The following is a 15,655-nucleotide window of genomic DNA, read 5'->3' on the forward strand; positions in this document are numbered from 1 at the left end:
CTTCTCCCATCATTTTCCCCCTGTGGTAAAGAATAGTAGAATTGGTGTTACATCAAGAGTCATTAGACAATAGATTTAGATCTGGAAGGGAACTTCGAGGCCATTAGCTCCAATTCTTTCATTTTACAGAAGAGGAAACTGAAACAAAAATGTTAAGTGACTTCCCCAAGGTGACATAGAGAGCAAGTATTAGAGACTCGATTTGAACCCAGGTCTGTTGAGTCCATATCCAGCATTTTTTCCCACTGTACCAGCTTGGGTTTGACTCCTAACTTAGCTCTGTCACTTCCTACCTGCATGAACTTCAGCAAACCTAACGTTTCCTAAAATACAAGGTGAAGGGATGGGACCAGATGACCTCTAAATTCCCATTCACCTCTGAACCTATAATCCTTTTCTCTAGGGTAAGCAGAGTAATGAATAGAAAGCTGGACTTGGAATCTGGAAGATTTGACCTCAAATCCTGATTCTGAAAATGGCTTGCTGTGTAATTATGGGCAAGTCACTTAATGTCTCTGCACCTCAGTTTTCTCATCTGCAAAATGGAGACTATATGGATAATACCTTACAGGATTAACGTGAGATTCAAGTGAGATAACATATTTTCAGCATCATAAAAATGAGTTAGTATTATGGTTCCATGACTGGATCCACATCTACTCCCCAAGTGCTTGTCACTGCCACACTTTGGAGATGAAAGAGTGAGCAGACACTAGGACCTTGAATTCTAACCTAGGCTGCACCTCTGATGCACCACATGGCCTCCCAAGTCACTGATAAAATGTAGAGAATTGTCGCTGCACCTGATCCGCCTCCCCAGGGGTCTGGGAGGCTGAGGGGTACTGCACACAGGAGACAGCTCAGAACTTGGCCACCTCTCAGCTTTTCTTGGAACAGTGTGCCTGTGTGGGAGTAAGTCAGGCAGCTTGGATGTTCCAGTTTCCTGGTGCACAGTCGACAGGGCATTTCACTGTTATCCTTGGCTCTGAACCCTCTACTGGAGGAGGGAGATAAGAAGTATAGACTGAACTTCCAAAATGAATAAGCACAGTGGAAAATCAGGTTGTATCCAATGGTCATTTTGTACTGGCTACTCCTGTTACTTTTGAAACTGTTCCTCCTTGGATTGCGTGGACATTCTTCAAGGCCCCATTCCAATCTCCCCTCTTCCTGGGGGGCCTTCCTTGACAACTCCACTGCGGGTTGCCACCCTGCTGAATAGTGCTCTAACGGTATTTTGACTGCCCTAAGCATAGGAGATCAGCCCCTGTTATCTCATTAGATCTCTGCAGGGACCCACTGTCTGCCTCAACTTTGCCTCCTCCCAAAGCCCTACACATAGTAGGCCTTTCGTGAATGAATAAACAAATGAGGCAGCTATTTCCACGATGTGACCCTAATAGACTAGTCTGCCAGGTATCTCTCCCTTACTATCTTGCCACAGAGCCTCAAATTCACTCTTAATCATCTTTCTGTTAAAGAGGTAAAATCATGCTTTATTTTCCGAGATGTGGGTAGCACATTCAACCATTAGAGATCACTTCTGCTCCAAGTTCCTGATGGAGGCTTATTGGAATAGGGCACAGGACCAGTAGATTGGTACTGGAGAGCATCAGAATGAAAAATGTAAAGGTTTAAGATTAACAGGTAGGTCTGGAATACGGGCAGTGAGCAGCCAAAGGGAACTAAGCTTGGTGGGGGTTGGGTGGGTCAGGGCATGGAAGAGGTCCTGTGTTGGGGTGGGGGGGCAAGGGAAACCCACCAAAGGCAGATGGAAATACATGTGGGTCATTGTTCTGCCTCCAGGCAGACCAGAGCTTGTTAAAGTAGCTCGCATTTATGTAATATTTTCAATTTGCAACTGAAAACCAGGATGGCATTAAGAGACTGGGTGGTGTGATGGAAAGAGATCTGGCCTCCGAACCAGAAGAACACGTAGACTGCATGAACTTAGGAAAGTCACTTAACCGCCAAAGATTCGAAACAACTCTAATCTTGTTATATTGCAGAGAAGGTATGAAAACCTGCACTGGTAGAAGTATCCTCATCCAAGAGTTCTCTGTAATAACAGTAGTTAATATTCAAAGTTTACAGGGTACTTTATATACATTATCTCAGTTGATTCTTACAACAACTTGTGCTATTATTATTCCCATTTTATGGAGGGGGAATCTGAAGCAGAGGGGTCTACACAATTTGCCCAGAGTCTTACAGCTAGTAAGAGATAAAGGCAAAATTCAAACTCAGGTCTTCCTGACTCCATGTCTGGCACTATCCACTACACCATCTAGCTTCCTATATCAGTGTGATCATAGGTCCAGTAAATCTCAATCCTTATTCCTTTGCTACTTACCAAGCACTACCCTTACGGCAGCCCTGTGGGATTGGCAGTACAAATAATGTTACACCCATTTTATAGATGAAAAATCTCATTTGAAGAAGATAAAACATCGCCTATGACTGCTCTGACTTAAATCCTATCTTGTGTCTCTCCCTGTGTCCCCTGTAGGTCTGAGGTTTTTTGCTATGACCGAAGCCTTCCCACAGAGCCAGGACGTGCCCCTGCAGTCAAATCAACATCAGGCTCCTTTCCTGTCCTCCCAGCCTTTGGCCCCAAGTGACCATGGGCAGCGTCAGCAGCCTCATCTCAGGCCACAGCTTCCAGGGCAAGCACTGCCGGGCCTCCCAGTACAAACTTCGTAAGTCCTCCCATCTAAAGAAACTCAACAGGTACTCAGATGGGTTGCTGAGATTTGGCTTCTCCCAGGACTCAGGTCATGGCAAATCAAGTTCTAAAATCGGCAAAAGTGAGGATTTCTTCTACATCAAGGTCAGTCAGAAGGCCCGAGGCTCCCACCGAACAGACTATACCTCGTTGTCCAGTGGGGAGATGGGAGGCCAAGCTGGGATGGACTTTGGCACACCCCCAAAGCTTATGCCTTTCTCCAATCAGCTGGAACTGGTAAGTAGTCCCACCCACTCCAAGGGTGGGAAGCAGAGGATGGGTGATTGGAAGGGCTTATTTTTTAGGGTTATGAGGGAGGTACTTAGTGGAAATAATGGTGGTATCATGCCACATTCCACAAACCACAATTTGATCAGTTTTCCATTTAAATTTCCTTAATTAAAGCCTTGATCGCCTCTCACAACCATGAACAATTATGTCATCTATGACTTGTTCTTGATATCCAATATCCTAAAACAGTATGGTTTTCCCAGGTCCATGATTCTTAGTAGATAGGTCCATTGTCTCCAGTCCACATACAGCCTAGCTGTTCCTTGGAATTGGAATATAGGAAATGCCACATGAGTCAGGTTCATAGTCTACCCAACCCAAGACTCCATCTCTGACAGGCATGTAGGGGATGTGGTACAGAAGGGCAAGCTAGAAGTATCCCATCTGGAAGTTAGGGATACCCCATTCCCATGGGGAAAGAAAGGAATACTCTTAAAATGATCCTGAGATTTGAACCTAGGTTTCCTAGGTAATAGGTGGGACTATTCACCATTTAACTAATAAGGAACAAGTATTGAGAAAACTGGCTCCCATCCTACCTATGTGCAAGGGGATACCCCTTGAAAATTTCTTATGTGATCCTGAGTGAGAGATGGAGAACAAGTCCATAGACATTTCAGAGAAAAAAGTTAACAACATGGCAGCTTTCAAAGGTCCTATGGAGGGGAAAAGACATCTTTCGTTTCAAGATTTTGGTGGTAGTCCATAGGATTATAAGATTTGGAGCTGGAAGGAATGTTAAAGATTTACTCCTATCCATACATTTTACAGAGGAGGAAACTGAGGCCCAGAAAGGTGAAGTTGCCCAAGGTCACCAAGGTCACACAGGTAGACAAGGTCAGGGTTTTAGACCTTCAGATCTTTGACTCCCAAACTGGAAGGCAGGTAATATATCGGTGGATATCTCACAGGATGGATATCATCAAGTCCTTCTAGACAAAAGGCATTTGCCCTCTTGAGACTGTCTTAGAACATATGATTCCTCCTATATGGCAGGACACTTCATCTACAAAGTTATCTGTAGTGAAATAATCCCAATATGGAAGAGGATAGCACTTGCAATGAAACTTTAATCTAGGAGTTATTACGGTAGCAGAGAAAGAGTAATTGCCCTGGAGTTGGAAGACCTGGCTTTAAAAACCACCATGGACACTTAGTACCTGCCTAAACTTGAACCAATCACTTAACTCACAAGCCTCAGTTTCCTCATCTCTAAAATAAGATAATTGGACTATGTGGTCTCTGAGGTTTCTTCTAGCCTCCACCTGTGATCCCATTATTCTTCTAGCTCCAAGGTACTGGGCCATGTCCTTATTGAGCTATTCCTCTTTCTCCAAGAAGCCAACCCAGAAACCTTGAGAGCCTTCTCCTCCCAGGTTGATATTTTTGTGATGATGAAAAAGGCTGATGACTTTGAGTAGCTCTGCCTCATTTCAATCCAATTCACACACACACACACACACACACACACACGTCGGGATCACCCTCGTGATGTCATCAGTCCTCTTGTGAGGCAGTGGTTAGAGCATCTGGCCTGCAGTCAGGAAGATCTGAGTTCAGATTTGACCTCAGACACCTACTAGCTGTATGACCGTGGGCAAGTCAGTTAACTCTTATTTACCTCAGGTCCTCATCTATAAGGAGGGGACACATTGGAGAAGTAAATGGCAAACCACTCCTGTATCTTTGCCAAGAAAATCCCATGGACTTCATGGGGTCACGTAGAGTTGGACAGGACTGAATAACAATAATTCTCAGATTCCAGGGACAACCCTCTCTCTACTAAACCAGGGGTGGAGAATCTGCAGCCTCAAGGCCACATGGGGCCCTCTGGGTCTGTAAGTGCGATCCTTTGACTGAATCCAAACTTCACAGAACAAATCTCCTTCATAAAAGGATTTGCTCTGTAAAACTTGGACTCAGTCAAAGGATCTCCCCCAATGACCTAGAAGGCCTCATGTGGCCTTGAGGCCCTGCAGATTCCCCACCCCAGACTATTCCATAATGTTTCTCATTATTATCACAAACTCCCCAGTTCCATCACCATTATTATTTCTAGCAGGAGAGAAAGGAAAGAAAGAAATATTGAGGGGAGAAACTATTAAGAAATCTGGTTCTTTCTCTTCCCCAGGGCTCAGAAAAGAGCATTGCAAGGCCGACAGCATTCAAGCCAGTGCTGCCAAGGTCAGGGGCCATTCTCCACTCCTCCCCTCCAGAAAATATCGGTCACCAGCTGCACCCGACTCCTCTGGATAAAACCAAGGATCAGGAGCTGAAACCTGCCCTGTGCTCAGGGGCACTGTCTGACTCTGGCCGGAATTCTATGTCCAGCCTGCCCACTCACAGCACCAGTAGCAGCTACCAGCTGGACCCCCTGGTGACCCCCGTGGGGCCCATCAATCGCTTTGGGGGCTCCGCCCACAACATCACCCAGGGTGCCATGCTTCAGGACAGCAACATGATGAGCCTGAAGGCCCTGTCCTTTTCCGATGGGGGCAACAAGATCATCAACCCGAGCAAAGCCGACAAGGCTGCCTGCATCCGCTCGCCCCTCTCCACGGATGAGTGCACCATCCAGGAGCTGGAGCAAAAGCTGCTGGAGAGGGAGGGGGAGCTGCAGAAGCTGCAGTGCAGCTTGGAGGAGAAGGAGCTGGCCTCCAGCCAGGCCTACGAGGAGAAGCAGCGGCGCTGCGAGGAGGAGCTGGACGGACTGAAGCAGAAGTGCAGCAGCAAGCTGAGGCAGGCCTCCCAGAAGAGCCAGCGCACCCAGCAGGCTCTGCAGCTCCAGGTGTTCCAGCTGCAGCAGGAGAAGAAGCAGCTCCGGGGAGAGCTGGAGAGTCTCAGGAAGGAACAAGACCTGCTGGAGACCAAGCTGAGGTCCTACGAGAAGGAGAAGACCAACTTTGCTCCTGCCCTGGAGGAGACCCAGTGGGAGGTGAGGTTGGCTCAGGTGGCCCGCTGGAGGCATGGGGAGGGGGATCCTTGCCTGGAAAGCAGAGGGTCACATATTCGGAGTGGGAAGGACTTTTAGGGTCCGCTGACTCCCGCTCAGCTAGCCCTTCCTCCACGAGACTATCTATGACATGAGATTAATAAGAATAATTAATTAATAATGATAGCCAACACATTGTGCCAGGCATTGTGCTAAGTGCTTCACAATTACTATCTCATCTGGTCCTCACAACAGCCCTGGAAGATCAAACTCTTTATTATTATCCCCATTTTAGTAATAATAATGGTAACTCATATTTATGTTGCACTTGCTGTGTGCCAGGCCTGGTGCTAGGTGCTCTAGAATTATTAACTCATCTGGTCCTCACAACAAGCCTGAGAGGTAGGTGCCATTATTATCCCTATGTTACAGTTGAGGCACCTGAGGCAAGCAGAGGTTAAGTGACTTATTCAGGGTCACACATTTAGTAAGTGTCTGAGGCCAATGTGAACTCAGATCTTCCTGACTCCAGGCCTGGCACTCTATCCATTCCCTAGATGCCCCATTATATTTGTAAAGCCCTCATTGCAATGCCAGACTCACAGCAGGTGTTTGAAGAATGCTTGTTCTCTTTCCACACTGTGGTTGTTCACTCATTTTTCAGTTGTGTCTGACTCTTCATGACCCAATCTGAGGCTTTCTTGACAAAGATACTGGAGTAGTTTGCCACTTCCTTCTCTAACTCAATTTACAGATTGAAGAAGTGAGGCACACAGGGTTAAGTGACTTATCCAGGGTCACATAGCTGGTAAGTGCCTGAGGCCACATGTGAACTCAGGTCTTCCTGATTCCAGGCCCAGTACTTTCTCCACTGTGCCAACCCCATAACCATACCCATCTAGAAGTTATCCAATCATAGAACCATACATCATAGACTTAGGGCTTGAAAGGAACTTTGAGGCCATCAAATCCAACCCCTTCCTTTTACAAATGAGGAAACTGAGTCATAAAAGGGTTATATGACTCACCCAGGGTCACATACCTAGCAAACATCTGAGGCAGAATTCAAATTTAAGTTTTTTCTGACCCCAAAGCCAGCCCCACCATCCACTCCATCACCTAGCTGCCTCCCATACTCTCTGGAGCTACACCCACACCCTAAGCAGCCCAGTAAGTATATCTGTAGTCAGTGCTGCAGAAGACTATGTAGAAGGGCAAATGGCAGCTTTATGATATCTCCAAATCAAAGAATCCCAAGAAGTCATTAATCCTTCAGGTAGGATTACCTCTAGACTTCCAATGGTCCAGCAGTAGAAACCTTCTAGAATCCTTTTCCCTAGAAGTAGATGAGAATGATGGTAGGAACAAGAAGATAAAGAATCTTAGTGTAAAGGTACAGAAAGTCTAGGAGAGAAGATCACTCTTGTTTTACCCAGATTTCCCATTGCTTAATGGGTGCCCTCTTTCTTTTTCCTGTGCAAAACAGCATTGCCTAGGCAAACCCCTATTTCACGCTAGTGTCCAAAGATATCTGTGGTGTACTACTCTGTGTTGGCTGACTTACTGTCCTATGCTATCTTATCTTAATTTTGTTATTATGAACCTAATAAACACAAAACAGAAAGGACACTTCTTATATACATACATACATACATACACACTTATATGAGAGAGAGAGAGAGAAACAGAGGAAGACAATTATACATTGCCTTTTCATTCCACACCCCCATTGGGGAAAAAAAAGGAAAAATGTAAGTCCTTGTAACAAATACACAGTTAAACAAATTCCTACATTGGATGTATCCATTCTTCATCTTGGGTCCATCGTCTCTATAGCAAGAGGTAGGTAGCAACCCTATGTCAATTTTAGAACAAGGCATGGAAAGATAGAGAGGGTAGGTAAAATGATAGAGAGTAGAGAAGATGGTAGATGGGTGTGGGTATATGAATAGGTATCGTGGTATTGTAGTAAAGAATACAGAAAAGTATCCACTGAAGTGTTACTCAGATGCTTCACAGCAGGGTAGGAAGAGCTCTGGCTACTGAAGTCTTAAAAGACTGGTGGAGTCTTCCATTGGAACATGAGCTGTGACAGGTCCTACTGGGCTGAGAAGCATGAATATAGTAGTGTTTAGATGGATTCTGTATTTGTCATCTGAAGACCAGACTAGCTAAATTTTGAAAGACTCATCATCAGGTTAGCTGCAGAATGGTGGGGAAATAGAAACAGAAAGATAGACAAACAGGCAGAGAGAGAAAGAGAGGGGGGGGGAGGGAGGGAGAGAGAAAGAGAGAGAGAGGAGAGGGAGAGGGAGAGAGGGAGACAGAGAGAGAGAGAGAGAGAGAGAGAGAGAGAGAGAGAGAGAGAGAGAGAGAGAGAATGAGAATACTAGTGTAGACAGTAGCCACATTAATGAAATCAGAGATCCTTAAAGTGAAATGAAGTAATAAAAATATCCCCTAACCTGGCCTCAGTTTCTTCATTTGTAAAATGAGGAAGCTGGACCAGATCAGGGGTTCCTAACCCTTTTATTTTATGTGTCACAGACCCCTTTGGCAATCTGATGAAGCCTGCAGACCCTTCTCAGAGTAATGTGTTTATTGCACAAAATAAATGGAATTTTAAAGGAAAAGTTATTTTAAAGTAAACATGTTTGGGTTTTTTTTCCATCCAAGTGAATGGACTCCTTAAAAATCTATCTACAATCTGAGGACCCTCTTGTCTAAATGTTCTCAAAGGTCCCTTCTACCCCTAAATCCTATGACCTTAAAAATATCTTTAGTAATATGTAATATGTGTATATATATATATATATATCTTTAATACATAATAGATTTAGATATAATGCCTAGACACAGAACTGCATTTAGATATAGACATAGATATTTAGATATAGACATAGATACTAGTGTAGTTCTGCAGATATGGGCATAAATGATAAACATTTAAACCTATCTAAAGATATGTAAGAGGCAGCTAAATAGCACAATGAATAGAACACTGGACTTCTAACAAAGAAGACTGATGTTCATACCTGCCTCAGACCCTTGCTAGCTATATGTGACCCTGGGTAAAACACTTAATCTCTCAGTCTCCATTTCTTCATCTCTAAAATGGGGATAATAATAACACTCACATGATTGACAGGAGGATCGAATGTGATAACATACATATAGCATTTTGTAAATCTTAAAGCTGGGGGCATGCTGGTCAATGTTTAACAATCAGATGTATGACACACTCTTCTAAGCTGAATCTTCATTATTGACATTTTATCACCATTTCATTTATTATCAGCTTCATCACCACTCTTGCCTTAAAGCTCTATGAACTATATGAACTGCTATTATGGAGCATAGAAAGAATTTCAGAACTGCAATGAAGCTTCAAGACCATCAAGTTCAACTTTCTAGGTGTAGTTTAATAGCTATTGTCAGAATAGAGATTTAAACCCAAGTTATATAGTTCCAAATACTAATATGTCATAGCTATACATACAGATAGAGATGATAATCTTAATGATGATAACTGAAATTGACCTAGGGTTTTAAGTGCCCTGAGGCATTTCACACTTTTTTATCTCATTTGATCCTTACAATCACCTTCTGAGGTGGGTAGTTGGGATGTCCTCCATTGTACTGATGAAGAAACTGATGCTATGTGACTTAAGAGATTACATGACTTGCCACTGGGCAGACTTAGTTTTTAAGTAATGAATTTGGATTTGATCCCAGGTCTTTCTGATTCCAAGTCCAGAATTCTCTCCCCTATACCATATAAATACCCTCAGAAATCTTTTAGGGTAGCTAGGTGACCCTGGAATCAGGAGGACTGGAGTTCAAATGTAGCCTCAGACATCAAGTCACTTAGCTCTGATAGGGAAGGGAAGGGAAGGAAAGGGAAGGGAAGGGAAGGGAAGGGAAGAATTTAGTTCAAATCTTTCATTTTACAGAAACAGATTTGGTTGGGGGTAAAGTAGGCATATGGATACATCAATGCCCCAGGCTGAGAGCTGAGTGAACTCTCCAGTTTGTTCCATTGGCTGAAAAAAGCTGGGAAATATCAACCCAAGCCCCTGAAACTACCTAGACAGCTACCTGCAATACTGGATAGAGTCCTGAGCCAGAAAGCAAGATAGACCTGAGTTCAAATCCAGCCTCAAGCACTATTAGTTGTATGACTCTGAGCAAGTCACTTAACCTCTGACTTAGTTTCTTTAACTGTAAAATGGAGATAATAATAGCCCCTACCACCCAGAATCTGTGAGAGAATATTTATAAAGCATTCAGCACAGTCCCTGGCACATAATAGATGGTTTATAAATTCTTGTTTTCTTCCATTTGGATAAGGCCGCTACTTTTCAGAAATCAAGGACTTCCCCTGAGCTGAAGTTTTTCTCGCCCTGGTGAAATCCCTCTCCTGAAATTCCCTGGTTTTCCTCTCTCTCGCCAGGTGTGCCAGAAGTCAGGTGAGATCTCCCTTCTGAAACAGCAGCTAAAGGAGTCCCAGACAGAGGTCAATGCCAAGGCCAGCGAGATCCTCAGCCTTAAGGCGCAGCTGAAGGACACTCGGGGGAAGCTTGAGGGGATGGAGCTGAAGACCCAGGACCTGGAAAGCGCCTTACGGACCAAGAGCCTCGAGCTGGAGGTGTGTGAGAACGAGCTGCAACGCAAAAAGAACGAGGCGGAGCTGCTGCGAGAGAAGGTGAACCTGCTGGAGCAGGAGCTCCTGGAGCTGCGGACTGAGGCCGCCCTCCTCCGCCAGGAGCGCGGCCGCAGGGGCGAGGCGGAGTGGGACGGCGCCTCTGCGGGGGCCGCCGGCTCAGAGGATATCCCCGCCTTGCAGAGGGAGCTGGAGAGGCTTCGGGCCGAGTTGAAGGAGGAACGGCAAGGCCACGACCAGATGTCCTCCGGCTTCCAGCACGAGCGTCTGGTGTGGAGGGAGGAGAAGGAGAAGGTGATCCATTATCAGAAGCAGCTGCAGCAGAGCTACCTGGCCATGTACCAGCGGAATCAGAGGCTGGAGAAGGCCCTGCAGCAGCTGTCCAGGGGGGAGGGGGCTGAGCCCTTGGAGATTGACATCCAGGGGGCTGATGTCCCCTATGAGGATATCATTGCCACTGAAATCTGAGGGTCTGGGGTGGGGGTGGCGGGGTGGGAAGGCAGAAAAGTTGGCCCCATCCAAGATGACACATCCCCTGCCATTGCTCAGCTGTGCTATGCTTGGGGAAACCCTTTCTTTTTCACTGTTGATAAGTTACTCCCATCTTCCCCATCCCTCTCCCTCAGCCACCAGAGGCAGAATGTAACTTGCTAAGAAGAGACATGTGAGACTTGATGCTGTGGCCAAACCCTCACCAAGATGTCTACATCAGCCTGCTTTGGGCTGTTCATCATATCCCTGACTCCCAGGGGTATTATAGTCATCCCAACCTCACTTCTACCTTGTTGGACACCTGGAATTCTCCCCTTGCCGAGATTTTTTTTTCCTCATGAAGACACTAATTTGCCTTGGGATGGAGAAAAGCCATTACTGACCAGGAGCCTTGGAAGTGGACCCTTGCTAGGGAGAAACTCTTGAGGATATCCTGGATTGTTTCCCATTTATCAAGAATAAGAAGTTTCCTCAGTGGTTCCAGAATTCTTCAAAGTCCAATAGACTGTCCTCTGACCCCTAGAAGAAGACTCAATGAGAAGAATGACTCCAAGGATGCCAGAGATAAAGTTAGGAAGAGGCCTCAGAGTTTAGGGAAACCTAAGATGAGTGAAAGAAGAAGGTGAATCAGTGATGGAGCAATGATAGGAATGACCCATCCATGACAAAACTAAAGCTAGGGGCTCTCTCATGCCAAGTCTAGCTCAGCTCCCCTGGCCAGGCTGCTACCTGGCAGAGATGATTGGTCTCTGTTCAAAGAAGACTTCTAAGCTTTGACTTCAGGGACCAGTCGCTGCAAAGCTATGGAAACAAGGGACTGGACTTCAGAGAGGAAAACCAAATTTCAGAGTTTAGGGTCTTCCCAAGGTATTTTGAAGCAGGGATTTGTATGCTTTTCCACCATCCCTAGGAGACCTGCCATTTTTTTCCCCCCAGGCAGACCAAGGGTGTGGATTTCCCTGCTGATTCCAAGCTAGAAACCTGCTGCCTTTGATCATTCTTCCAACCCAAGTTGGAAGTATTCCCTTAGTGTCTAGAATCATCAATGGATGACACCATTTCCCATGGAACTCCTGGAGTTATCTCTTGGTTCCTTGTCCCCTAACCTTATCCATTCTCCCACACCCAACCCAACCCAATTGTTGGATAGTGTCTTCAGTGCCAATTCTTAACAGGTTTCAGTACCACACCCAAAGTGCCACTGAGCCAGTGATGCTGAAGCTGAAGGTGGAAGCCTCACATCTACCATCTCCCAAGTCCATCAAATAAACCCACAAACATTCCCCTGATCCTCCCTCCACCTCACAGAAACATGGAGACCAAAAAGCCAGGCCAGCAGGATCAACCAGAATCCAAGAGACCTGGAAACCAGAAAACTTGGGCTCTGGTCGCAGTGCTGCTGTTAACTAGTTGTGTGACCTTGGGGAAGTTATTTCTCTTCTTATGGACTTCAATTTCCTCTTCTGTAAAATGAAAGGAGTGGAACAGGTGATTGTGAAGTTTCTTTCCAGCTTTAAAAATGTGAGCTGTTTCTCCCCCCACCCCCAACCCCCACCCCTTCAGTTTCTAGAACATTGAATTGCTTGGCTGGGAAGTTGTTAAAGGATATTTTCCCCCTCTCAGAAGCAAACAGCAGACCTAGCAGGCAGCCGGCTGTTCCCCAGTCTATTTTTGCCTCTAGCTGCAGATGCTATACTTGAAACAGTCATCTCCCTCCAAATCGCAGAATGTATACCCAGCACTTCCCAGGGAGATGTTTCCTAGGGAAGCAGTGGGGAGGCAGCAATTCTGGAAATGTGGAGGTTAAGCAGCTCTCCCTACCCCCCCATCTCCTCAGCATTGACCGGCATCCTCCAGAGAAACACTTGTTGCCTTTTCTCTAGTGCCACTCACAGTTTCCTCCTTAATTGATCCAAGATCCAGGATGGAAGATTAGAAGCCTACTTCCCCATGGTCTGTCCATGGACTCCCCAACATTCCTTTGAATCCCTGGTGTTAGGTATTATAAGTCAAAGCAGGTGGGTTAGGGCTATGAGTGAGTAACCTGCTAGGAGAGGAAAGAATCACCTTCCCCAAGCCCACACACAATATGGCCCCTTGACATAGAAGAATTGGCTCAGGAGCTCAGTTCTTGCCGAGCTTTACAATCATGGCTGGTTTGAGACTAAATCTGAACCTAGAATTCCAAAAACAAATGTCCTTCCTTTGTCATAAGGACAGGACCCTGTGGGATACCCAAGTTCCAACCAGCTAGTAAAAGACCTCACCTTCCCAACCCCAAATGCTTTCAAGCCAGCCAGTGCCTTGTACAATTTCAAATCTTCCCACTCAGTCTTACAGCAAAAACAAAAACAAACAAACAAAAAATTGTATAGAAAGAGAGAGCCAACATTTCCTTCTTGGATTGAGGCCAGTCCAGGAGAAAACAGTTCCCAAAACACAAAAGGTTCTTTGTGAAAGATCTCATTCAATCAGTTAATAAGTATTTATTAGTACTTACTCTTGCCAGGCACCAAGTTAGGCCCTAAGAGTACAAATACAAAGAAAAGAGGGATGCTTCAGCCTTGGGAAAGGTTTCTCTGAACTCAAAGACCAATCTGTTAACAAACTCTCAACAAATAAGAGAGCTTTCCCAATCTTCCCAAGAGCCATATTCCAGGCTGCACCAGGGATCTGGGCCTTTGGTTAGAGGGAGGCCCTAACTGGATGGCCTTTGAAGCCTTTAGCTCCAACATCCTTAGGTACAAAGATGCCTTTTCCTGAGGGCATGGCCCAGTGCTAAGGTCTGTACCCTTTGTCATGATACCAGTACTGCTGCTTTCTGTTTAGATCAGATGGACTTGGTTGGCTTTTCTTGGCACTGGATGAAAGTCCTCAATGTCCTTGGATTGTGTCAACCTGAGCACCTCTAAAATAGGGAGAACAGACAAAGGAGGGCAAGAATCCTTTCCTTTGGAAAGTCAAGGATGGGTTGAGGCTAGAGGGTTAACTGTTCTGGTTCCTTTCACCGTGTGAATTGTCCACCCCATAATCCTTCCCTTTTACAGCATTCTTGCTCCTCCTACCCCCCCAATTGCTTGCTTGTTTTCTCCAAACCATTCCCTGTGCTCCCAGAGGAAGGAGGACAGCTGGCCAGAGAATAAATGCTTATCTGTAAAGCCATAACCCAGAAAACTTATCCTCTCACCAAGAAGGGTACTTTGCCTATATGCTTTGGAAACTGACCTCTGTGGACTCTGTCTTCACTGCAATGACTGGATGTCTTTCCTGACTGTCTTGCCCTCTCCCTTGGGATCTGCAGCTATGGGCACCTGACTCCAACCGGCCCCAAACATATAGGCTGAATTTGAAATGTACTGTTTCAGGAGACTGCCTCTGCTCTGAGATATAGGGGCTGGGAACTAAAAGGTCACTCAGGCCAGCTCCAGGTGCAGAGGGGGAAGTATCTAGGTAAACGTCTAGGATAAATGCCCACTAAGCCAGGATCATTCCCTCCTTAAAGTTCTCTCCAGGAGCCTGGTGAGACAACAGGCAGGAAGACTTGGAACTGCCCCTAATGGAGGCAGAATCTCCTGCCTGCCCAACAGCTGTAATCTGAGCCAATGCCCCAGAGCTGTATGGGTAATGCCTGTGGGGAACCCTGAAGCCTTTGGGTCTGCCCTGGCAATAGTGTCTCATGCCTGCTGTTGTCAGTGCAGGCTGTGCAGGGAACCACCCCAGGAGGACATTCTCCCTCTCCCCATCCCCACCTCCAGCTTCTGGAGGCTCCTGTTTTGTTGGACATGTAAATAGACTTTTATTCCCTTTGTTATTTTTTGGTTTGGGACAACTCTCTTTTATTCTATTTTTCCTGTCTTTTTCTGTCATGTAAATGGTTCCTTGTAATTTTATGGTTTAATTTATAAATAAAGAATGCCATATCTCCCTCAAGGATGTGTCTGCTGTTCACCCTTCCTGGTTCCATCCCTGCTGCCCCTTACTGAAATGTTCCTGAGTTGCCTGCCCTGGAGACAGTAAGTGGTTATAAAGAAAGTCCTGGCAGAAATGGGAAAAGCTGAAAGGCCCTGTTCTCCACCCCACCTGCCTCAGTGTGGCATGGCCACCCTAAGTGTCTTGCTGTGATATAACTGGGGTATAAGAATTCTCCCCTCCCCTTTCCTCTGGGAAAGCCTGTCTTTAGGGATCTCATTCTCAGAACCTATACGTCATGAAAATAATGTGGTATTTTCAGTCTGTGAGTGAGGGAAATAAAACTATTTGGGAAAAAGAGAGACTCTTTCCTGGTGGTTGAGAAAGAGCAAGGGGGGATAACTCCTCTGATATTAGCACTCAAAGGGTTAACCTGCTTTGGTTTGGGATTGATTTGGGGTTTATAAAGCAGAAATAAAAGAAGGGGGTTACAAAGTGATTTTAGAGGATCCCATCCTCCTTCCTCTCTAGCCCCAACCCAACACCAAACATACTGATTTCTCACCTTCTTGGCCAACTTGTTGGGCGATTTGCATGAGAAAACATCCCCCCCCCCCCCCAAGCTTTGTTGGAGGCTTTTGGT

General features: G+C 45.7%; 1 protein-coding gene across 6 annotated transcripts in view; it reads left to right on the forward strand.

Annotated features, from left to right (window-relative positions):
• The window catches only part of LZTS1 (leucine zipper tumor suppressor 1), a 68,151-nt gene extending 53,118 nt beyond the window's left edge, over nucleotides 1-15,033 (forward strand). For 5 of the 6 annotated variants that reach the window (XM_072634958.1, XM_072634961.1, XM_072634959.1 and 2 more), the window contains 3 exons: nucleotides 2,510-2,962; nucleotides 5,148-5,951; nucleotides 10,402-15,033. In XM_072634958.1, the coding sequence (XP_072491059.1) occupies nucleotides 2,624-2,962; nucleotides 5,148-5,951; nucleotides 10,402-11,079 (1,821 nt within the window). In that variant the 5' untranslated portion in view covers nucleotides 2,510-2,623 and the 3' untranslated portion in view covers nucleotides 11,080-15,033. The remainder of the gene's footprint in view (nucleotides 1-2,509; nucleotides 2,963-5,147; nucleotides 5,952-10,401) is intronic. The other variant, XM_072634963.1, reaches the window with a different exon arrangement.
• Nucleotides 15,034-15,655: the final 622 nt, after the last annotated feature.

This window comes from Notamacropus eugenii, chromosome 1 (genome assembly GCF_028372415.1).
Source record: "Notamacropus eugenii isolate mMacEug1 chromosome 1, mMacEug1.pri_v2, whole genome shotgun sequence".
NCBI lineage: Eukaryota > Metazoa > Chordata > Mammalia > Diprotodontia > Macropodidae > Notamacropus > Notamacropus eugenii.